General features: G+C 44.7%; 2 protein-coding genes across 3 annotated transcripts; one reads left to right on the top strand and one right to left on the bottom strand.

Annotated features, from left to right (window-relative positions):
- Positions 1–700: 700 nt before the first annotated feature.
- On the top strand, positions 701–11,135 carry LOC117651957. The gene is made up of 6 exons (XM_034396587.1): positions 701–754; positions 6,350–6,401; positions 8,645–8,815; positions 9,370–9,549; positions 10,529–10,734; positions 11,048–11,135. The coding sequence occupies exons 1-5, from the start codon at positions 720–722 to the stop codon at positions 10,685–10,687; spliced, it is 597 nt and encodes a 198-aa protein (XP_034252478.1). The 5' UTR covers positions 701–719; the 3' UTR covers positions 10,688–10,734; positions 11,048–11,135.
- On the bottom strand, positions 11,045–24,202 carry LOC117651271 (fatty acyl-CoA reductase 1-like). 2 transcript variants are annotated; one of them, XM_034395131.1, is made up of 9 exons: positions 24,065–24,202; positions 22,641–22,870; positions 21,087–21,221; positions 19,927–20,046; positions 18,558–18,807; positions 17,657–17,846; positions 13,443–13,685; positions 12,497–12,751; positions 11,045–11,273 (listed from the first exon to the last, which is right to left on the bottom strand). In XM_034395131.1, the coding sequence occupies exons 2-9, from the start codon at positions 22,845–22,847 to the stop codon at positions 11,186–11,188; spliced, it is 1,488 nt and encodes a 495-aa protein (XP_034251022.1). In that variant the 5' UTR covers positions 22,848–22,870; positions 24,065–24,202; the 3' UTR covers positions 11,045–11,185. The 2 variants fall into 2 exon arrangements, with proteins under 2 accessions (XP_034251022.1, XP_034251031.1); XM_034395140.1 differs by having other exon boundaries at positions 22,641–22,852.
- Between the last annotated feature and the right edge of the window lie 746 nt (positions 24,203–24,948).

The raw sequence follows: 24,948 nt of genomic DNA, 5'->3' as shown, positions 1-24,948 counted from the left end.
TTTCAAGTCCTAAGTAGCGACACGGGAGCTCAAAACGCGTCTCCAATTTTTGGCCGCCTCCATCGGTCTTCTGGCGGTGGTTGCTACGTCTGGCTACAAGCGTGGCACGCCGTTCCGCCCCTCTCCCGCCTATCTGCTAGGGAGAATCACTCTCCTACGCTTGACTTCAAGTGTAGTTGTAAGCTTGAAATAAGCGAGCGGCTACGCTTCAGTTTACTCAGTACACACAACAGGGGTAGGTTAGGGAAGAAAAGTACAGGGTAAGAAAAGTACACCCCCCTTTTGGCCTTCTGCTCCAGTCCATGATATCCATTTAAAAGTGTTTTCTTCATCAGATTTTCATGTTAAGTTGAAATCACAGGTCGAGGAATGGCTAAAAGTCAAGATATCAGCTTTACAAGGGTTGTACTTTTCTCACCCTGAACTTGTCTTCCCCAGCCTACCTCTGACTTGCTTGCAAGTACAAACTTAAAAATGCATGCTTGGCAAGTACACACTAACAAATACAGCGTCCAGAGTTTGAGCCGCCTCCACCGGTCTTCTGGTCCAATGTGCCATACACTCTTCAGTTTGCAGTGTAATGGCGTGTAAGTAAAGTGTCGAAAAAGTGACCAGCAGCGAGTATAATAGTGACAGTGAGATCTCCTGCGAGACAAGGCCTGCCATGGTTGCCACGCTGATCAGTGACTGCCGGCCTCCAACTGGAATCGGGCGGAAGGATGAAGCTTCGAGCTTGGCTCCGCATCAGCGTTCAGTTACTATTGGCTCACGCTCAGCCTCGTACTATTGACTTTCTCTTGCTTATAAAGTTTATTTTTTATTTTTTTAGGAGACGTAAGGGTACTGTTTTCTCTTTAGCTGTACACAATATTGATCGAAACATTCAGTATATTGTTAATATGGCATATGTTATGTACTCATTGAAAAGTCCATACCATAATGACTAAAAGTCAACTATGTTGATAAAGTATTATATTTAGAGAGCAAAATTCTGCAAAGCTTCGGCGAAAAATTGTCGTTGACGCGAAAAGCTTTATGAGCGAGAGGGAAATAGTCAATTAATTGACAAAAATCTCTGCAAGGGGCTGATGGTGCGGTGTACCTCAGGTGGCCAGGATCCTGTAAGACGCTTGCCGTGCTTTTTGCCTACTTCCAGGCGTTTGTGACGCGATGGGAGGATTACCTTGCGTTCACCAATTAGTGTATGCCAAATGTTCCTGTACTATTGTGTCCTTCGTGCGTGCACGATTTTAAACGTGTGCAACGCTTTACATAATATTGTGCTCAAATTTGCATAACTTATGCATTGTTGCGCATTGTTATGCAAATTTCACCTTTGAACAAAATCGTACAAGTTCCACCGATCAAAATAATTTGGTGTGTGCGAGACTCCTTGGGTGGAGCGAAGTTGTCATGGTGTTAACTAAATGAGGTCTGACCGGAAGTCTTTTCCATTGGTGATTTGGAATCATGCAGTTTGAAATTTTTGAATTTTTTTTTCAAATTATTTAACAGTTGCCTGAGTCCAATACATAGCTTTTAGAATTCTTAAAATTATAATCCTGTGCAATCCGTTTTAAATCATCAAAATGGGAACACCGTGCAATACTATTAGCTTTGGAATTTTTTAACTTGAGTGTTTAAACTTACCGTTATCACACGGTGAAACTTCTTCCCACAGAATGTCCCAACTCGTCTCACTGAACGGCATTATGAAATGTTCAGATAGGGGTTATTCATTAAGTTTTAAGGATGACTTAGTGATAATTTGTGCCCCAATGGTAGTGGATTTGTTTGGTCGTTCAGCTGTCTGCCTTTTATTAATAAACAGGCCTTTTAGGATCATGACGTCAGTATTTGCTAATCGAGTCACGATGTAGCTCGCTAAGATGAGTCATATTGAAATGAATCAATGAGGGACTTTGACGATCGGTTGACATGACGTCTCGTTCCAGAAAAAGCTTACAATGCAACACGAAAATGGAAATGTGCACGCTCAAAGCCTTACAAAGTATTTTAAGAGGATATGGTACACCTCCCCAGAAGCGGCATTTCCAGGGACGCGCAGGGACCTCTTTCTAACGCCGTCCTGGCCACACCGTTCGAGGTATCGATATGAAACTTGACACACGGGCTCAGAAGGGATCAATCTCAATGACGGTGCGTCCAAAAAATTTTTTGAACGCCTAAGTTAGGCCCCAGGGCAGTCCAGTTCTGGTCCAACTTTCGTTCACAACAAGTCCTAAGAAAATAGGAATATCCAAAAAAGGGCCACGGCACGTTGTAGCTGCAACTTTGCTCTATCCAGAGAACTTGTCCCCATCTGCGTGCGGTCAAAAATAGAGATCAAAACCTGGTAGACGGCGGACCTCTGCACGGCGGGTTTGGAGCTAGTCGGAGAGAGGAGGTGCAATATTTGTGCCGACGAGCTGTACCGTCTCCAAGCCCCGCACATGTTGTCGCCGACTTTGTTTCACTGAATGGGGACTGTCGGGCTGCCCACCCTCACCCGAGAGGTTCGGCACCGTGACAGGTCGATTTATGGCTCTAGGCTGTACGGCCACACTGAAAATCCAAGTGTGGGACAGGCATGCACTAGATAACGTGGGACACGGTTTGTCCCACGCTTGTAAGTGTGGGACACGGTTTGTCCCACGCTTGTAAGCGTGTAACACGGTTTGTCCCACGCTTGCAAACGTGGGACATTTGTCCCACGCTTACAAGCGTGGGACAGTTTGTCCCACGTTATCTAGTGCATGCCTGTCCCACTCTTGGATTATCAGTGCAAACTTTTAAAAGGGGACATTTTCTAGTTTTGAAACTTGGGAGCAAAATCAACTAAGACGGACCACTTCTTCCGGTGACCCTCTACGATTTGCATGATTTTTTGTAGGCTTAATAACTAACTTAAGGAGAGTCTAAAGCCAAAATATTAGGTCCGGCAAAAATTTATTGCCCGAGATATGGCCAACTTTAGTTTAACTTTTGGAGAAAAAACACGAATTTGGGTATTTTGGACTAATTTTACACTTTTCACAGTAGAGGGCTAAAATTTGGTCACTTTATGTAAAATTGGCCAAGGAACAAGAATATGACCTCAGATTTGACCTCTGACGAATACCTGAAGAGTAAACCCCCCAAAACACCCTAATGACACATAAAAAAACAGTTTTTTCTTGGGGTTTCTGGGAAAAATATGTGGACAAAATTTTTTGATGATCTTATCTTGTAGAAAATGGCGCGATGAATCGAATGAGACCACGCGCAGATTTTTATGTCAAACCGTTTAAGAGATATAGCGGTTCAAAGTATGAAAATTTTGCCATTAATTTTTTAAAAATGTAGGTTTGGAGCATTGTTTGACGGTTTTTGCCTCCTTGGTGTGTGTGGGTGTTCTTATCTCTCGGTCAAAGACGCGCTGAATCGAATGAGACCGCGCACAGACCTGTATCTCAAACCGTTTAGGAGATATAGCGGTTCAAAGTATGGGCACTGTAGTCCGCCCGCCAAACAGACGTGTTTGGCGGGCTTTCCTTGTCGGGTGTTTCAGGAGCTCTCCCGTGCCCATACTTCAAACCACTATATCTCCTGGTTCGAGATACAACTCTGTGCGTGGTCTCATTCGATTCAGCGCGTCTTTTTCCACAAGATAGGAACACCCACACTCACGAAGGAGGCAAAAACCGTCAAACAATGCTCCAAAGCTACATTTTTTTAAAAATTAATGGCAAAATTTTCATACTTTGAACCGCTATATCTCCTAAACGGTTTGACATAAAAATCTGCGCGTGGTCTCATTCGATCCATCGCGTCATTTTCTACAAGATAAGATCATCAAAAAATTTTGTCCACATATTTTTCCCAGAAACCCCAAGAAAAAAATGTTTTTTTATGTGTTTTTAGGGTGTTTTGGGGGGTTTACTCTTCAGGTATTCGTCGGAGGTCAAATCTGAGGTCATATTCTTGTTTCTTGGCCAATTGTACATAAAGTGACCAAATTTTAGCCCTCTTCTGTGAAAAGTGTAAAATTAGTCCAAAATACCCAAATTCGTGTTTTTTCTCCAAAAGTTAAACTAAAGTTGGCCATATCTCGGGCAATAAGTTTTTGCCGGTCCTAATATTTTGGCTTTAGACTCTCCTTTAGTTAGTTATTAAGCCTACCAAAAATAAGGCAAATCGAAGAGGGTCACCGGAAGAAGTGGTCCGTCTTAGTTGATTTTGCTCTGTACGAAGAGGTTTGGCGTGCTATTCTGGTGACAGGCAACTAAAATTTCAGTTTCTACGACCATTTGACCCGGACCTGTTGAAACAATGACAAAGGTCAAAATTATCGTAGAAAATTAAAATTTGATTCGCCTGGCACAAGGAACACGCGCTGAGTGCAATGGTTCATGTCCTGATAGTCTAGAGTCTATCCGTTCAAAAATTTAACTCTCGGAGTACAAGGCCATAAATCGAGCCGTCACGCTGCCGACCCTCGGCTCCGGCGCGTGAATGAGGAGGGGGCCAGCGGGGGGCCCGGCGCAGAGACAAAGCAGCGGGCTGCAGGCGGGTCGCCCGGAGGGGTGGGCGGGGGGAGGCGGGGTTAGTAGAGCTCGTCTGCGACAGTGCCTTTTCAAAACTTTGCAAGATGTTCAAATCCGACGTGCAGAGGTCCGCCGTCTACCAGGTTTTGATCTCTATTTTTGACCGCACGCAGATGGGGACAAGTTCTCTGGATACACTGAAATTCCAAACGCTATGAGTATTGCACGTATGGTGCAATGCATCTGAGATATCACACCACACGTGCAATGCCTCAGCCATATTGCACCTTACGTGCAATGCATCCCGAAAATGCCCTATGCTAATGCATGGGAATGGGGAGACATTGCACTTCATGTGCAATGCTTTTGCATTGCACCAATTGACGCTATACTCATAGCGTTTGGATTCTCAGTGTAGAGCAAAGTTGCAGCTACAACGTGCCGTGGCCCTTTTTTGGATATTCCTATTTTCTTAGGACTTGTTGTGAACGAAAGTTGGACCAGAACTGGACTGCCCTGGGGCCTAACTTAGGCGTTGAAAAATTTTTTTGGACGCACCGTCATTGAGATTGATCCCTTCTGAGCCCGTGTGTCAAGTTTCATATCGATACCTCGAACGGTGTGGCCAGGACGGCGTTAGAAAGAGGTCCCTGCGCGTCCCTGGAAATGCCGCTTCTGGGGAGGTGTACCATATCCTCTTAAGCATCCATAACCCAAGGGAAAAAATCCCTAACGTCCCTAACTAAAGGGATATTTCGCGGCCCCTTGATACAGGGACGGTCCCCATGGAAGGGCCAGCCCCTATGGATAGGGACAGCCCCCTTGTCAAAGGGCCGCGAAATATCCCTTTGGTCAGGGACGTGCTGCGGAGTGTTCAAGTGTTCAAAACATCTACCTCTTGAACATCAATGTACAATATAAGAAACGCTTCCTGAGTAAACTTTTGACGCTGATAACAATGGTAGTGTCGCCGACACTCTATCTAAAGCCGTTTACAAGATACCCTTAATAGGTGTGTAGCGGGTTTGCCTACCTAAATCACCCACATTTTGCGTAACTGGCAGGCTGATTTATAGGGCCTTGCGGTCTGGAGGGCGGATCCCCAAGTCCATAGGGCTGATCCCCAAGTCCAAAGGGCCGATCCCTAAGCTCACAGGGCCGGTCCCCAAGTCCATAGGGCCGGTCCCTAACTTGATAGGGCCCGGCCCTCTGGCAGATAGGGCTGAGCCCTTCCCAAGGGGCCAAGCCCTTTCTTGGATAGGGCTTGGCCCCTTCGGAAAGGGACCGTCCCTTTAAAATCATAGGGATTCTTTCCCTTGGGAATACAAACTAATTTACTTTGTTATACGATATGAAAATAGAAAGGTCAGACTTTTGACCCCTTTAACGGTCTTACTGACATGTACGACCGAAAAAGGGTCATACTGAAATACAAGACCAGAAAAGGGTCATACTTCGATTTATGACCGAAAAATGGTCATACTTTATAGTGTATCACAGGTAAAGGCTGATACATCCCCAAGCTAAACAATATCCTGTCTCGCTGATGTCTGACCCTTGTTTGAAGTATGACCCTTTTTCGGACATACATTTGTGTATGACCGTTTTTCGGTCATACTTTTTGTATCACCGAAAATCGGTCAGATGTCTCACCCTTGGAATTTTAGTGTAGTTCTTAAATTAAGGAAGTATTTTATTTGTAAGCTTATGTATGCTCAAACTATGTTATAACAAACTGCTTTTCTTTGTAAGGCCTAAAATAGTTAGTAAGGTTTTCTCAGTGTGGAAAAAGGCGTGTCTTTTAAACGAAAGGTTGTTCTCAGGCTTTCTCTACTCTGGAGTACCCTAGACCGATTCATTGTGAGCAAAGTCCAGGTAAACAAGTTTCCGCCACCGTTTCTGTTACGGTCAGGGCGGGAATAATTCAACCCTTATAAAGATTGTTTCCGGCGTACTTCCATTTGAAGCGCGAAAAAACCCCTCTAAAACTAGACCTAAAACCTCCTTGGGACAGTCCCTAGTGGAAATACTTGCGAAACCCGCACTGGGACTCTTCTCGTTGTTAGATCGAAATAATTCACACTGAACAAACTTGTTGTCACTATTTTGGATCAACATTCCGAGAAACACACGGAATTTAGCGAAATAAGCTTTTACCGTGTAGTATGTTTTACCCTTCACTTTCAATCCTGCCACGAATCTGCCAAAACCATGCAGCATGCATTGAGCTACAGAGCCTCCTATCTCTCGGCTTCAGTAACAATGCCTTGTTGCAGTCCACTCCGAATGCCGTTGATAAAAATGTTGCGGATACACGAGTTTTTAAAGTTTTCAGTGGTCCGAAACGAGACTCTCGGTTGTGGTTTTCACGGCTAAAAGAACTAGTTGTATCAACGAAAATGTAAGTTGATTTTGAGAAAACCAAGAAGAATTAGTCGGGTTCATGTTCATTCCATCTAACGATAGTGTTCATCGTGAGAACAAAATCTTAGTTCTAACCAAAATTCATACAATGTCAGAAAAAAACGGACAGAAACCACAATGAACCAACAAGAATTCCTGGCAATTTTTTCCATCATGAATTTGTTGTACCGTGAAACGGGGTAATTTTGGACACTGGGTGTAATTTCGGACATCTCTGACCGGAAGCATGGCGATGATGCTCCCATCTAACGGCAAACTTGGAGGCTTGTCCCGTTGCGCGCATGGAATCGGCCACACTTAATACCATCTAATCACTCACCCGGAGGTCAAAACAGTGGCAAACTTCAAGAGATAGAGCGGTTTCTGTATTTAACCCTTTTTACCAAAATTCGCTTTAAGCGTAAAAACTTTGACTGGCATGCCGAAACTGTTAATGGGCGGTTCATGAGGTGATTGTTTGTCAATTCGAACATGTTAAGAGCATGCTGTGTCAAATTTTCAAACATCTGGTTCAAATAGTTTGGTTTATATGGGCTCAAAACTGAAAAATTGTTACTTTACGGGGTAATTTTGGACACATAAACGTCACGCCAGGGAGATTGGGTATGTTCTGAACACTTTCAATTGCGCAGGGTTTGAGTACAGGAAGCTGAAGAGCTCTTCTAATAGATGAACATAATCCAATAACAACGATAATCCCCCATTGCCACAGCGGTTGCTTTGTGAACTTTGACTTTTATAGAAAAAGGGGCAAAGCTACATCTTTAATACTTTTTTCCATGTACATGTCCTACCTCAATGTCAACGACTGTTTTGTGACTAATTTTTTCATGTGGCATGAGAGTTGGACTTAGCGAATGGCTGCATAGCTCGCCGTTTTACTACAATTGAAATGTAAGGTTTCCCAGTGAGCCCATCTTCCTAACCGTACATACGACACGACTACTTGATTTTCATATGCATGTATGTAATCGTATACGTATCGTATCGTATGTAACCTTGAAGAGGAAGGTTCGGACTTCGGACACTGCTTCGGACCCTCCACTGTAAAAACGGTGAGGCGCAGATATTTGAAATTAGCGCCAAATCGAAGCTAGAGGTGGGTAGATGATAAATTTTAACCCTCAAGTGCATGACAACACCACAACTTTCACAATTTCAAAAAAAAAAACTCTCAAAAGTGTCCGAAGTTACCCCGTTTCACGGTACTTTCAAAATTGTTTCAGAGTTGTTGAAAAAAGTACAATGGAACCGGCATGACGGCTGCCGTCCAGCCTTGTTGTACTTTTTGCAATAGTCATTATACTTCGCATAATTTTCGTTGTACTTTTGTACAATCGTCCGTCACGTACATTTTTCACAGTTTTCGTTGTACTCTTCTCACTGTTCCTTGCAGTTTAGTGCGCTTACGAGCTTTTCTTGGCTATCTACTAATCAACATGCATGTTCGCTAGTCCATGGTCGTGTAAATCATGATTTACGCGCAGTGGTTGTCAGAATTTCTCTTGAGTAATCTAACCAATACGCATTACAGGACACTTTTTTTCAGCTTTTCTTACTCTTTAGTGAAAGTGGGGTGTGCGATTCTTTCCCTCCGTTTCTATTTTTTTTTAGTTCATAAATTCACAGATTTTGGAAGGAAACAATAAGCCGAACTGTATACATGTTGTGTGAGAAACATTGTTGTTGTCCAGGGTGTGCGGCTCATCCCCAAGCCACTGGCCCTCGACGACGACTGCCCCCTCTTCCCCCGGGTCAAGGAGTATGTGGAGCTATCGAACATAACATTCGGCAAATTTGCAAATGGCGAATATCACGCATCCGGGAAAGCGAACTTCTTTAAGAGGTCGCATCGGTGGAGTGACGTGAGTATCATATATAGAAGAATCTCCTGACGGGATTTATCTTATTTCACCTCCCATCACTGACAATGAAAAAGACTCTACGAAAACCTAATTATGGATGAGAAAAAGTTTATCGCCCGAATTAAACTTGAGCGGTGAAGAGTGCTCGAGAAACTCGTGTGTATATAGCATGGTTGCTCTGCTTTTCATGCACAAGGTAGGGGACTTCAATAACAGTGTACTTGCAGGCATGATTCAACCTGAAGCATTCTAGTACGTCCACACATGAGTTTGTGGAGTGTATCAGGTACCTATTTAGGTAGATTGCATCATCACTAGAATTGCGCGTGGATGCCTTCCTCACACAAAATTTTAGTCCTGATCATGACTCTTCCCTCCTGAATACCCTCCCGACTGACCCTGTTGCTAACGCATCTGTGCTTTACAGATACCACGCTCTGTTTTCACGTAAAATAAACGCATGGCACGCAGACATTGTTATCGTTAAAATCGAAATATTACTGAGCATTCTTAAACTGAGCGTCTCTACACATCAACATTTTCTTCCGTTACAGATGTTAATTAACATCACAACCTGCCCCATGACAGCGACTTCAGTAAAAAACGCAGGGTGCACTGTTTTCGGCAACTGGAAATTTGAAAAAAAAGTTTGTGATCTGCTCAAGGCGCGGAACACATTGTGGACCAAGGTTTATGATTCGGTTTCACCGACGCCGACTAACTGCAGACCTTTGGTAATTAGATTCCTTAATGAATGTTGGCAGCGACATCTTACACTCCCAGGATCTTATCAAGCTATTTCTTCTTAAGAGTACTTGAGCTAACGCCGGACAAGAAGAAGAAAGAAAGAACAATGCTTCAAGAACATGGCCGCCACGGGCTTTATCGGCTGCGACACTGCAAATTGGATGGAAAGACTTCGCGCCAAAATATGGCGAGACATAAAAGTCTCGCCAAGTTTTGGTCAGACCTGGAAGTTTCGTCAAAATTTGGTCAGACAAAAAAGTCTCGGCACAAAACGGTCAGACACAAAAGTCTCACCACAAAATGGCGAGACTTTTGTGTCTGACTGCTACCTAAAGGCCGTAATGCGCCGGACGGTTACGGCCTGAAGGCCCTGGTCAGACACAAAAGTCTCGCCATTTTGTGTTGAGACTTTTGTGTCTGACCGTTTTGTGGCGAGACTTTTTTGTCTGACCAAATTTTGGCGAGACTTTCAGGTCTGACCAAAACTTGGCGACACTTTTATGTCTCGCCTCTGGAGTGGCGAGAAGTCTGACCTTTGGATTTGTAGTGGAGGCCCAATCAGGAGCCTTCCGGCGGCCTTGTTCTTGACGCATTTCTTCCTTTCTTTTTCTTGTCCTGTGTTAGCTCAACTAGCTTAACACAATGACAGAACAGCAAAGGTGGCAACCTGTGACGAAGGGTTTGATAAAGGGCTCACTGTAAATGTCTTACGATGAAAGGCTGCACTAACATATTATGGTGGAGATTTTCTTCATAATACCAATGAAATACGTCAAAATGTCTATAAGGTACAGTGAATTCTGAATGGTATGTTATGAAATCAGCTGCACCACCATAATATGGAACATTTTCACCATAATATGGAGAATCTTCACTGTAGAACATTTGGAGTGCTAATTTCCGTGCTTTTTCGATACTTTTCTCCCTGTGAGTATTTATCTAATGCCCTTTCCTTCCCGTTCGTAGGGCCCATACACCTTCAATAAGGCTGGGATGGATTCTCGACTACTCGAAGCGCTGCAGCCTCCGAAGGGGAAATTATGGATCGTCGACTTCTTGATACGCGACTCCCACGAAGTCCCTGTGTGTTGCTTCAAGCTCAAGGGCGTGCTAAATTACGAGTAGCCCGTAGCCTGTGCGCCCATTAAAAGAGGAACAAGAGATTCTTCTAAGTACTCGGCTTTTTTCTATACTCTAACACAGCAAACCGATTTTAAAAAATAGTTAAAAATAAATCTAGCTTGAAACTACCACTCAAGGTTACTCAGAAGTGCTAGTTTTCTAGATGATTTGTATTCGAAATCTCCTTTGCCACTGCAAATCCGGCAGTGGAACAGTCCCAAGCTTGTGTTAGACAGGTAGGTTCACGCCAAAGTGAGATACAGTTCCACATTGAAATTGGCAGTGTGTTGGGAACGTTGCTCGCCCTCTGTCAGAACCCCCAAATTCCACTAGTTCCAAAGTTATGTGGGTACGTGAGCGTAGTCTCCTCCCCTTTCCCGCCCTTTCGATTTATTTCAACTGTCTTAATATAATTGTAGAAAAGGTAAAAGAATAAAATACACATGTGCACATGTTTCTTTGGGAGGAGATTTCACTTCTTGAACGAAAATATTCGTCATACTAAACAAAGCAATATACCACACGGAACACAATTGTGATGGCGATGTAGAGCAGAACGACCCTGGTGAAACGGTCCAGCCAGAACATTCTGTTGCAACAGAAAGACCAAAAGAAGCATAAGTTACTATTTCCTCAACTTCATGTTCGAACAGCTTGCAGACATGATTGGGCAGGAAATTAATTGGGTCACTGAGCTGAACACCGTAAGTTGACATTCCACCAAGTGACGTACTGCACTGGGGTGTTTCAGTCAAGTGCGACCTTCCTCACATTAGCAAGAGAAGGACCAACATCAATCAAGACCAGAGCAGCTAATGCAAGGGATACAAAAGACGGCGAAGTGCCCATTGACTTTTAAGTGAACTTGCACAGATACGCTCTCAGCAGTCATTCAGTACGTATTCGTAAAAGCAAGGATAGCATTTTCTCTGTAAGTATGTCTCATATCCTTTGTAAATTTATTCACTAAACCAAATTGTCAGTACGTTATCTAATAATTTCTAGGTAGTTCTTTAAAAGACGAAAAGTACGCATTATGGTTCCACAAATTGCTTGCATAAGTACTGTCAAAGAGCAAAAAGCCAGTAACGTTCTGAGGGGTGTGAATTCCCTGCAAAGAACGTTTTTTGGAGGGTTCTTCTTTGGAAACTCAAGGGAGTGCTTAAAAACGCTCCATGGGTGTCGACTTGAAGGACGCTTCACCCTGGCGGGCGGTTGCCATGCATGCTCCAGGTAAGCACCCTGCTAATTCAAGTGTGGACCACGCTAGGCAGCGTGGACCACGGTGGTCCACACTTGGAAGTGTGATTGGCCTATGAGGAGTTGAACGCTGTGAAGCGTGGACCACAGCTTGGTCTACGTTTCCTAGCGTGGACCACCGTGGTCCACGCTACCTGGCGTTGACTTGGTCCACACTTGGATTTGCAGTGCACTCTCCAGGATAAAGCTGACTCACTGGTGGAGCTTGCCTTGCACGCTCTTGAGTTCGTAGAGTAAGTGTGTGGCAGATTTCCACTTAATTGCCAAAGCACAGTGGACCAGAAGACCGATAGAGGCGGTCAAAATCCCAGACGCGTTTCGAGCTCTAGAATCGCTAATTAGGGGTCAAACCGAGCGTATGACCCCACCAATGGATTGCCCTCCGAACGAGGAATGCTTTGGTGTAGAGCACTAGCCCCTTCTCTCGGGCTCTACTTTAGTGGGGTCACGCGCACAGTTCAAGCCTGTTCAGTGACTCTAGAGTTCAAAACGCGTCTACAGTTTTGGCAGCCGTCTTCCGGCTCACTGCGCAAAGGGTCCTTCTCGACTCACATGGCCTGGTTCTTCTTGGCCGCCTTCGGGTCCATGTTCTCCTTGAGGATGTAGCGGCGCAGGAACTGCAGGTGGGTGTGGACGTACTCGGTCTCGTCGATGTCCGACATGTCCAGCTTGAAGGCGGCGGCGTCCTCGGGGCGCAGGTCGCGCAGCAGCGAGTAGTACTGGTCGTTTTGGAACACCCAGTGCGCCAGCGAGAAGTAGCGCAGCGACACCGTGGCGCGGTAGATCTTCCAGTACGTGCGAAGGAGCCTGCGGTGGGGTGCACCACCAGAAAATGGCGATTATACCAAGGGGAAATAACTTCACACTCAATGTTACGTACTGTTTTGTACTATGCATTCCAGACCTGAGCCAGCGGCGCCCCTTTGCTATGCAGGCCTTTTCTTGGTGCCATCATGAGTGTGGCAAACAGCCTCCAAACAACGAGCGAAACAAAGGACCGAACCCTTAGAACGCACCGGAACAGCACTCGGACAATGAAGCCCCCGGTGGGGTTTGGCTGTTTAACTTTTCCTTTGGTCGCCGCTGGCTCAGGTCTGAGCGAATGCACAGTACGATACGTCACACATGACCGAGGGGCACACAACTTGAATTTAGGTGTATATTTTCCGTAAAATAACGGTGAAATAGTGCGAAATAACGTGAAATAGCGCGAAATAACGGTGAAAAGGCGCGAAATAAGATTGGAATACCCTTGAAGTAACGATGGAATTACAATTAAGTAACGTCAATTTGAAACAACGGTGCACAAATTTTGACGAAGTTGTTTGCCCCTCGCCAACGACCTTTTCGTACAAATTTCGTACGGAAAACTGCACAAGTTTCACCAATTTTGTGCAAAATTGCGTACAAATTTGTACAGCAATGTGCACAGAAAACGGTGATGTCTCGTACAAAATTGTAATTTCAGTGCTCCGTTTGGTTCCTCACGGTGCCTCACCACGTCCTGCGGCCGGCGACGCGCAGCCCCAGGTCCAGCAGCAGCGCGGGCGCGAAGTGCAGCAGGCAGGTGAGCGCCGTGAAGGCGGCCATGCTGCTGGTCACGACGACGAAGGGGTGCCACAGGACGCGGTCGTGGGGGGCCACCTCGTTGGACTTGAGCGCGCACGCGATCGAGTCGCACACGCTGAGCGTCTTGCGGTGCGCCGCGCTGCAGTTGTAGACCCGCAGGGACGGCGTGGCGCTGCACAGAACCACACTCTACACGTCTCGCAAAGAAATTGGAGCTAGGTTCACTGCGAGAAAAAAGTACACACTAAATGTTTTGTACAATTTAGTAAGAGACATCACATCACAGTTCTTTGTGCACACGAAATTTTCGTACGAAAAATTGCTCATTTTTCGCCATTTTTGTACAAAATTGTACAACATTTTGCACAAATGTACAAACAGAAAGTTCGTGTGCACAAAATACTGTGATGTCTCGTACAAAATTTGTACAAAAACATTTAGTGTGTACAGAACATGTCTGGGCAGTAATTTGCCTGGACCGTCCATACCTGTCCTACTACGGTACTTCCGTACTATTTATCCGTGCCCGATTACATGAGTTCTTATGGGACAAGTACGGACGTTCCGTACTTTTTTCCATACTTCCGTACTGTATTCGTCTGTACATTTTCCGTCCAAAAGTACGGGATTTTTTACAGTGTTATACAGTGAATTCCGCGCAGGTACACACTAAGGTTTTTGCACAAATTTTGTACGAGACGTCTCAGTGTTCAATGCACACGAACCTTTCGTGCCAATTTGTACGCTATTTTGCAAAAAAATGGGGAAATATGTGCAGTTTTCATGAAAAAATGTACGAAAGATTCATCAGGGTAAAAAAAATCTGTGATGTCTCGTACAAAATTGTACATAACATTGAGTGTGCATAAAACGAACAGGGTGCACAAAGTTAAAATTTATTATCGCACATGCTCGAAATACCTCGCAAGGTTTTCAGCGTGGAGATAGCAGTTAGGAAAAGAAGGCAACAAGTCGTCCTGTACCCCTTTGAGAATCGCCAAAAATCCCCCCTCCCCACCCAAAGGTGGCCTCTGCACACTAAATTCTTATGGACTTTTTAAATGCATAAAGACGCATTTTTTATGCATAGTTATGCATGCGCAGAAACGTCCATATGTTATGTATAAAATTATGCATCACTGTGTACATTTTATGCATCTTCCTGCATGAAATGTACACAGTGATGCAAAATATTATACATAACATACGGACGTATCTGTGCATGCATAACTATGCATAAAAAAGTCCATAAGAATTTAGTGTGTGGATCCGCCACTGCCACGAGCCGGCGCGACGCCCCCCACCCTCCGCAGCCAACCTGACTGTCGCGCACGGTGTGTTGCCTGCCGTCCCGGCGGAGGCCCCACGCCATTGCGCGCCTGATGGAGCCACACTCTAAATGTTGTACAGTGAAGATTCTCCATGGTGAAAATGTTCCATATAATGGTGATGCAGCTGACTTCCTAACATACCATTCAGAATTCACTGTAGCTTACAGGGATTTTGACGAATTTTGTTGGTATTATGGAGAAAATCTCCACCATATTATGTTGGAGCAGCCTTTCACCGTACCGTGAAACGGGGTAATTTCGGACACTCGGTGTAATTTCGGACAACTCTGCCCGGAAGCATTGCGATGATGCTTTCACCTAACGGCCAACTTGGAGGCTTGTCCCGTTGCGCGCATCGCATCGGCCACACTTAAAACCATCTGATCAATCACCCGGAGGCCAAATCAGGGGCAAACTCCAGGAGAAATAGTGGTTTTTGTATTTCACCATTTTTACCTAAATTCACTTTATGCGTAAAAACTTTGTCTGGCAAGCCGAAACTGTTCATGACTGGTTCATGAGGTGATTGTTTGTCGATTCGATCATGTTAAGAGCATACTGTGTCAAATTTTCAATCACCTGGGTCAAATGGTATGGTTTATATGGGCTCAAAACTGAAAAAATGTTACTTTACGGGGTAATTTTGGACATACAAACGTCACGCCAGGGAGAATGGGTATGCCCTGAACACTTCCAATTTCGCAGGGTTTGAGTAGTGGAAGCTGAAGAGCTCTTCTGAAAGTTGAAGATAATCCAATAACAACGATATTTCCCAATTGCTACAGCGGTTGCTTTGTAAACTTCGAATTTCATAAAAATGGGGCAAAGCTACATCTTTAATATTTAGTTTTATGTGCATATCCTACGTTAGTGTCAACGACTGTTTTGTGATTAATTTCCTTTCATGTGACATCAGAGTTGAACTTGGCGAATGGCTGCATAGCTCGCCGGTTTACTACAATTGGAATGCCAGGCTTTCCACTGAGCCCCTGTATCTTCCCAACCGTACATACGACACGACTACTTGCCCTTCATATGCATGTATGTGATCGTATGTAATCTTGTAGAGGCAGATTTAAGATTCACTTTCGCGTAATAAAGTATGGCCCGAGTTGCCAAAGGAAGCTAATCGGTCAAAGATTAAAAAATAGAAGCGTTCTAAATGGCTCTACTAGTTCCACCCACTATTCCTGAAATCGAACTACATATGAGTGCAAAAACATGATTTAAAATTATGTATGAATGACCCCCCCCTCCCTTTACCTTTACATCTAAACCCTTACGAATTCGTCACATAATCATATTAGCACTTAAGAACGAGACAGTGATCGATTATGGGACCAAAATCGGAACGAAAAGTCGTTTTTTTCCAGGGGTGTCCGAAATTCCCCCAAAAACCCGGGGTAATTTCGGACACTGCTTCGGACCCTCCACTGTAAAAACGGTGAGGTGCAGATATTTGAAATAAGCGCCAAATCGAAGCTAAAGGTGGGTAGATGATAAATTTTAACCCTCAAGTCCATGACAGCACCGCGACTTTCACAATTTCAAAAAAACCTATCAAAAGTGTCCGAAGTTACCCCGTTTCACGGTATGACATTTAGAAAGCACATGGACGATAAATCGCGTTTAAACGCGGAGTTCACTTGAGCGATCATCTGACAGAACAACGTATCTCCATAGGGAATCCCACGGTGGATGCGCTGTTATGTACGAATGCCACACACTTGACTTGTGAGGATGATCGTCCTCTTGTGGACCCATAGCAAAACAAAGGAGGCACTTAAGTTTTACCAATCTTGTGGAAATGATCCGGAAGCGGAAAAAGGGGATAACTCAATTTTTGGGCCCTTTTCCAGGGAAACCAAAAAGTTAGGAGGGAAAAATAAAACAAAACAAAAGAATGTTGCACATTTAATAATTTTTAAAAAGCATTAGTAAAATTTTTGGGAAAAAAAAAAAAAAGTGTAAGGTCACTCCGTAGAGGATTTTTGCGACTTATCGCTTTTTCCCTTGAAATGGAAAAAAGAGTCAGCTCACCTTATATTTCCCAAACAAAGAGGAATTTGGAGACAATCAAGTGGGGAAAAAAGTCTGCATAAGTGTATGTTACTCTGGTTTTATTTTTTGGCCCTTTGCTCTTTTTTCCCAAATTTAAATTTTAAAAATTTAAAGGGGGCTAAATTGAGTTGATTTTTTTACCCCAAAATTCATAAAAATACAAGTTGAGTTTTATCCTTTTGCCCAAATTTTTCAAACGGACCCCATGTGGACTTCCGTTTATTTTTCTCCATTTTCCAATGAAAATTTTGACCGTAAAAAGGGGGTTTAAATTGAGTTATACCCCCTTTTTTCCCTGGGATTTTCCCCCTAAAATGCTTGGAATTCAGTCAAATAATCTGGGGGTAGTGATGGAAACCATTCTAAGGCACAATATTAAAATACAAACTCAATTTGGGGATAAGTCAAGTTATTCCCTTCTTCCGCTTCCTGGATCAAATGTGCATACGGAAGTTATGTACGATTTGATATCTAATTTATGTACAAATTTGTCTACAACTCATATTATATGTACAAGACGAAAAGTCCTCAGGCATTTAGCGTAATGTACACAAACGCTTAACCTTTAACCTTACGAGGTATTTCTAGCGTAAGGTACAAACTAATTAGTTTTCAATGCGAAAACATAGTTCGTAAAATGCGAAGTATTTTCTTTGTACGCTTATGTATGCTCGAAGTACAAGCGTCTTTGCTTCATGAAGCCTTAAAGAAGTTACTAAGGTTTTCAGAGTGTAAACATAGAGTGGCGTACCGGAGCGCGCCCTCGCGTGCCGCCAGGATGATGCCGTTGACCACCATCTCGAGGGGCACGATGTCGATCACGGCGTCCTTGTCCGCCAGCGTGGTGTGCACCAGCCCCTTGGTGATGCCCACGCACAGCGCGAACGGGCCGTTCAGGTTGTTCGTCCAGCCGGGCATGGGCTCCTTCACGGCGCCAACCACTGTGTACAGCGAGAAACGAGTCGTCACGAGCCGCCTTCTTGGCAATTCATCAAACTCGATACCATTTCTTAACAATACACATAAATTAATTTGTGCAAACACACACTGAGATTCCAAACGCTATGAGTATAGCACGTATGGTGCAATGCAGCTGACATATAGCACCACACGTGCAATGCGATAGCCATATTGCACCTTGCGTGCAATGCATCCCGAAAATGCCCTATGCTAATGCATGGGAATGGGGAGGCATTGCACTTCATGTGCAATGCTTTTGTATTGCACCAATTGACGCTATACTCATAGCGTTTGGATTCTCAGTGCAGACTGTGGCAAAAAGCTACGGAAAATTTTGAAACCAGCTTGTGGTAGTTCTCCGTACCCCCCTTGTCAATATTCTTATGTCCTTACTCTATCTCCGTAGGCTCGTACAGACTTCTCCTCTGGACCTTACAGTGATCTCCGTAGGACTATACAGTCCTCCAGATCCTACGGAGAAGACTGTAACGGTCCTACGGAGGATACTGTAAGAGCCTACGTCACATTCAAGACGGATTGTGACATCACATCACATTAAAAACGGACTGTGACATCACGTCACACCACATTCAAACGGAATATGACGAGGTCGCATCCAATCCAACGAGACAAAATTCACATGCCAACAAACATGACGTCATTTCGTTCGTTGAACAACGGTGCGGCCTTACCGATAGCCGGCCGGAAGATGGCGATGTTGAGGCGGTCGCTGTGGTCCAGCATGACCTGCTCGGCCAGCGCCTTGCTGAAGGTGTACGTGTTGGGCTGGTAGCCCATGGGCACGGCCGCGGCCACGGCCTGCGCCGTCTCCGTCTCGGCCAGGCGGATCACGTGCCGCCAGTCCGCGTCCGCCGCGTACACGCACTCCTCGATGACGGGCTGGTGCGTGTTGCAGTACGTCGTGGACACGTGCACCATCACCTGCGCACCGCACCGCCAGTCAAAGTGATGAACGCGACCTTCGCAGTAATTTTTTTTGGCACAAATTTTGCACGCGACATCGCAGTTTTTAGTGCACGGTAAAAATGGTTCCTGGTTTTCCCAGTAACTCCCTGGAAATCGCCTATGTTTCTACCATAGGCTTCCTGGGGAAACCAGGAACCTTTTTTACACTGTGCGCATACGAAATTTTCGTGCAAATTCGTACGCGGTTTCTTACAGAAATAACTGCTGTTTTTCGAACAAAAATTGTACGAAAAGCTCGTGTGCACTGTTTGTTTTACCTATTACACTACAGAACTACACTGCAAACCTAACTGTCTACTAAGTACACACTTACAAATGCATGCTTGTAAGTACACACTTACAAACTCATGCTTGGCCAAGTACACACTTACAAATGCATGCTTGCAAGTACGCACTTACAAACGCATGCTTGAGGCCGTTTAACTCCATGCGTCAAGCATGCGTTTGTAAGTGTGTACTTGGTAGACAGTTAGGTTTGTAGTGTATTACAGATCTATTAGACACCGGACAACCAACTCTTTCCAGAGTGGGTTCGCCCTCGCATTGCAGGGGTAAAAGGACACGTTGCACTGAGAATGAAGAAGTCCATGACGTATGGAAAATTTCCATGACGGTTTCGCATGAAGGAAAAATATTGCTCCCTATAATGCTTGCATCAAATTCAATGTAACTCAGGCCAAAAACAGGTGGGTAGCAAGGTTACTATTTTTAATGCCATTAGCACTGGATATGCTGTGGCTGTGGCCTTCCATAATTTGTAGTGAATTTTGGCATCGTTTCACAAAAGCGGTGGGGTTTGTGAAGAACCGGGGCAATGTGGCCTCCCGGTGCGGTGGCGTCGCATTGTGCGGTCTGGAAGGTAGTAAGCGTGTCGAGGATGCGCGCGCGAGAGAGAGAGAGAGAGAGAGAGAGAGAGAGAGAGAGAGAGAGAGAGAGAGAGAGAGAGAGAGAGAGAGAGAGAGAGAGAGAGAGAGAGAGAGAGAGAGAGAGAAAGAAAGAGAGAGAGAGAGAGAGAGAGAGAGAGAGAGAGAGAGAGAGAGAGAGAGAGAGAGAGAGAGGCGTGCCCAGACGCACCTGCAGCCTTGACATGCCGAGGGCCAGCTTGGCGGCTTCGCGGGCACCCCGCGTGTTGAGAAGAACGGCCCTTTGGAGCGGATCGTCGAATCGCACCGACGCCGCAGTGTGCACGAACACCTTCAAAATAAAAATTAAGAATAACTACACTGTAAATGTCTTACGGTGAAAGACTGCACCAACATATTATGGTAGAGACTTTCTCCGTGATACCAACGAAATTCGTCAAAATATCTATAAGTAACAGTGAATTCTGAATGGTATGTTATGGAGTCAGCTGCACCACCATAATATGGAATATTTTCACCATAATATGGAGAATCTTCACTGTACAACATTTAGAGTGTAGTCGTTTGTGAATCTTGTTAGATGTTCCCAGAATAAACTCGGGAATTATCCTCATATCACCCTGATATTGAAGTACATGCCTTAAAGGCATCACGCGATGCCATTTTATCGATGGAAATTAAACTGGTGGGAAGAAGTACACACTGAATGTTTTTGTAAAAATTTTGTACGACACTTATCACAGTTTTTTGTTCACACGAACTATTCGTACAAATTTGGACGCGATTTTGTGCAAAAAATGGGGAAATATGTGCAGTTTTTCGTACAAAAATTGTACGAGAAGTTCGTTTGCACAAAAAACTGTGATGTCTCGGACAAAATTGTACATAACATTTAGTGTGCAGAACGTGGCTGGGCAATTTGTAGGTATCTGGGCCAACCGTACCTGTCAACTACCGTAAGCCGGGGTAATATGAGACAATTTCGGGGTAATATGAGACGCATGATTTTTATCGTTAGAATTATAATGCTCATGGCATTTGATGACTTATCCCTGTCAAACTTCACGGCGAAAAATAGTACCATCAAGAGTTATTTATTTTTTACAGCAGTGGCTCTCTTGGTGGCCGAATAGCGGGCTCAGAGTGAATCTTACTCAAACTAAACTCCGTCACATATTACCCGGAAATTGTCTCATATTGCCCCGGCTTACGGTACGGAAGGTTCCGTCTCGTTTGCATGAGATCCTTATGGGTGCTATGGAGAAACAGTGCGAAAGGTCCGTACATTTCCCTCACCCCATTTCCCGTTCCAATTTACGGAATTTTTCGCAGAGACAATAGGGTGAATTTCATTCAAAGTTCAGGCCTCACCTGGACTTCTGCATGCAGCGTGTCGCGGTCCTGCGGAGACAGACCCAGCTCGAGGCTAGCACAGTCGCCATCCAGGGCAGTGACCACCCTGTCCAGGCGGTCGCCCTCGCCAGCAGCACGCAGTTTGTCGAAGAGCTGCAACAAAAGGCGAGGATTGCACTGCACTGGAAAAACTAAAGCGTAAGTCTACGCTTGAACCAAGCATAGAGTTACGCTTGAAGACGTTACGCTTAAAATGAGGCAGTTTGGAAATGCTCCCATGCATCAAGATAGGGGGAATCTTGGCGGTTGAGCCTGTTACGCTTGATTTCAAGCGTAAACTGATTATGCTTGGAAACAGAGGGTAATACTACGCTTTAGTTTTACCAGTGTGTACAAAGTACAACGAGAATTGTACAAAATACACCAAGGCCGGGACTGCACTGCACTCATTATGCCGGTTCCATAGCAGCGTGCTTTGAACAACAATTGAGTGGTCATCGGACAGAACAACCTATTTTCAATGGGCTTCCCATGTGACTTACGTCCTTATGCCCAACGGCCGCTGAATTGTACCTCGAGAGTACAAGAAATTCCTGATGAAAAATTTGCCCCGAATTTTTGCAGGTTAATTGTGTTTGTTTTTTCTAGCAGTGCAGGATGTAGTTATTATGGCTTGTGCTTTTGCCAGTACCGTCAGCAAGCGTTCTGCTCCATTGATCGAGTTAATTTTCTGCAGCAGAGATTCCTCTCGGGAGGAAAGCACGCGTTACACTGCTAGAAAAACCTCTTCATTTTGGGCACGAAGTAGCTTTATTTTAAAAATCGGATGGATTGTACTCCAATTGCTGCTCAAAGTACAATGGAACCGGCGAGTGCAGTCCACGCCCCGCAATATTGTCTAGTCCTCGATCTTTTATTTTTTTCACAGTTTTCCGTTGTACTTTTGTGGCCCCATTCGTACTGTTCCTTGCAGTGTACACTGCGAGAAAAAAAGTACAGAAAAAGTACAGAACATGTCACTGGTCAACAATTTGCCTGGACCGTCCGTCTATACTATACGGAACTTCTGTACTATGTTTTTTCGGTACTCGATTACATGAGTTCTTATGGGACAAGTACGGAGGTTCCGTACTTTTTTTTTCGTACTTCCGTACCTTTTCCGTACAAAAGTACGGATTTTTTGGTTTTGCAGCACACTAGGTGTTCTTGTACAAATTTTGTACGAGACATCAGAGTTTTTTTTGTGCACACGAACTTTTTGTACAAATTTGTACAAAATTTTGTACAATAATGTACACTTTTGTACAAAAATGGCGAAAAATGTTCCGTTTTTCGTACGGAAAATTGTACGAAAATTTCGTGTGCACAAAAAACTGATGTCTCGTACAAAATTGTACATAACATTTAGTGTGTACAGAACATGTCACTGGTCAACAATTTGCCTGGACTATTTTTCCCGTACGCGATTACATGAGTTCTTACGGGACAAGTAACGGACGCTCCGTTCTTTTCTTTTCGTACTTCCGTACCTTTTCCGTACAAAAGTACGTATTTTTTGCAGTGTATGCTTACCGGCTCGCGCAGCATGCTGTGCAGCCTCTGCGCGGGCGGCGTCCCCGCCTTGGACCGCATGATGATGTAGACCTTGCGGATGCCGGGGCACGTCCGCAGCAGCTTCTCGAGGAGGGCCTTGCCGACGAACCCGGAGGCCCCCGTCAGCAGGAGCACCTTGCCGTCGAACGCGCCGGACACGGTCGCATGCGCATCGGGCTGCGACATTTTGCCTGCCGGGACGCGCACCGCTGACGTCAGAGAGCCAAGTAAATTGGAGGTTACCGGCTTTAAATTTGAGTGATTGCACTCTCAGCCTCTTGTTCACTGCAAAGGTAAGTTTACTTGCCACAAATTTTGAAAGCCGTTTTGAATGCCTAAATTTGGCAAGCTTAGGTCGGAAATATTCATAAGCTTGCCAAATTTGGACAAGCAGGGTTTTTTTTTCGGGCCAAGCTTGCCAATTTTTGGCATTCAAAACAGCTTGCCAAATTTGTGGCAAGCAAACTTACCAGTACCACCGGCTTTGCAGTTTTGACTTTGTCGTCAGTAACCATGTCCTATACAACAATAATACTCAGTATTTTCTTCTTAGATATAAACAGTTTACTGCATAAAACTATTTGGGAATTTTTTTTGTCGATGCGTTCTAACAAAATGCAGATAATAAAAACTAAAGTGAAAAGTACATATCGCTGTTGCACAAAAAACCAGAGGCACCATCGACAAAATGTCAATACCCTGTACTAAAAGTCAACAGCGAGTCTGTGTGGTCCAACTATGGTTCCAGTTGTACACACACACACACACACACACACACACACACACACACACACACTTTGTATTTAGATAGAATTTGGTACAAGCAAGTTGCACGTGGAATTTGTGAAGTATTAACTTATGCCAAAAAACGCATTTTTTTGCAAATTTGGGCACAATTATATGATAAACGTTGCACAGGTTTTAAATCATGCAACACCCCGAACAAAACTGTACATAAACACTCTCATTCCAAGAACGTGACATCACGTTGAAACGAATGTGAGAAAATGTCACGTTCCTTTCAGCATTGTGGCTTATTCGTTTCAACGTGAATAAGCTAATTTGTGGCTGTGAATCCAAATGAATGTGCTCACTAAATGTTATATACAATTTTGTACGAGACATCACAGTTTTTAGTGCACACGAAATTTTCTTACAATTTTCGTACGAAAATCTGCACATTTTTCGCCATTTTTGCACAAAATTGTACTAAATTTTGTACAAATTTGTACGAAAAGTTCGTGTGCACTAAAAACTGTGATGTCTCGTACAAAATTTGTACAAGAACATTTAGTGTGTGACACGATGCTGAAAGGAACGTGACATTTTGTCACATTCGTTTCAACGTGATGTCACGTTCCTGGGATGAGAGTGAACGTTTTGGCTGTAAGTGGCCCACTCACCTGACACACTGCCTTCGCCTCCGAGTCATCGACTGAGACGCACTCGTCTGCTCGACTCCACCATGGCTCCGCGTCCCCGGGCTCCGGACGAGAGACGTGACGGATGCCAGGGCGGGGGCGTGGCGTGGCGGGGGGGCGGTCCGCCGCGGAGGAGGCACGCTTCCCGAAACCGCATGACCCGACCACCGAGGCAGCCGCAATCACGCAGCCCAGCAGACTGATTCCTTCGTCGCTCTCTCTCTCTCTCTCTCTCTCTCTCTCTCTCTATCTCTCCTCTCACTCACGCCGCGTCGCCGGTGGGTGTGAGAGAGACAGAGCGACGTTAGCGACTCCCGCAATCCGCCTCCAGGGCGCAGGTTGCGTCGCATTGGGTACCTTGTCCCCTTTACTCTGACCTTGAACACAGAGAAAACAGGCTCGCTGATTCGGTGGCTTCTTGTCTCCTAATCGAAGAAATGACAAGAACAGCGACATCCTGAAAGGCTTCGCTGGCGGCCCGCTGTGCTTGTCCGAGTCGGTAAAACTCGGTCCGTTTCGGAGTAAGTTAACCTACTCCGCGAAATGGAACTGCATTCGTTTGATGACCATTTCAGAGCTAATTTTACTTACAAGGATGTCATCAAAAAATTGATGACTTTGTTGTCACACGTGACGTGTGTTGTCACGCCGCAATACGTATCGGAACTTTGATGATATGGTCATCATTTGAAAGTGATCATCTGACAGACCAACGTATCTTCATAGGCAATGCCACGGTACACTCCACAAAAAATGTCATGTCAACGCCGTTAATTTATTACCAATGTTTGCTGCTATGCAATTCACGGCGTTTGCTGTGAAACTAGTTCACGGCGTTCATTGTGATCTCGGTGACAGTGTTCACT

Source organism: Thrips palmi, unplaced genomic scaffold, assembly GCF_012932325.1.
Source record: "Thrips palmi isolate BJ-2018 unplaced genomic scaffold, TpBJ-2018v1 HiC_scaffold_10, whole genome shotgun sequence".
In the NCBI taxonomy this organism is placed as follows: domain Eukaryota; kingdom Metazoa; phylum Arthropoda; class Insecta; order Thysanoptera; family Thripidae; genus Thrips; species Thrips palmi.
The sequence above is the reverse complement of the archived record's forward strand: the minus strand, read 5'-3'. Positions and strand labels throughout refer to the sequence as shown.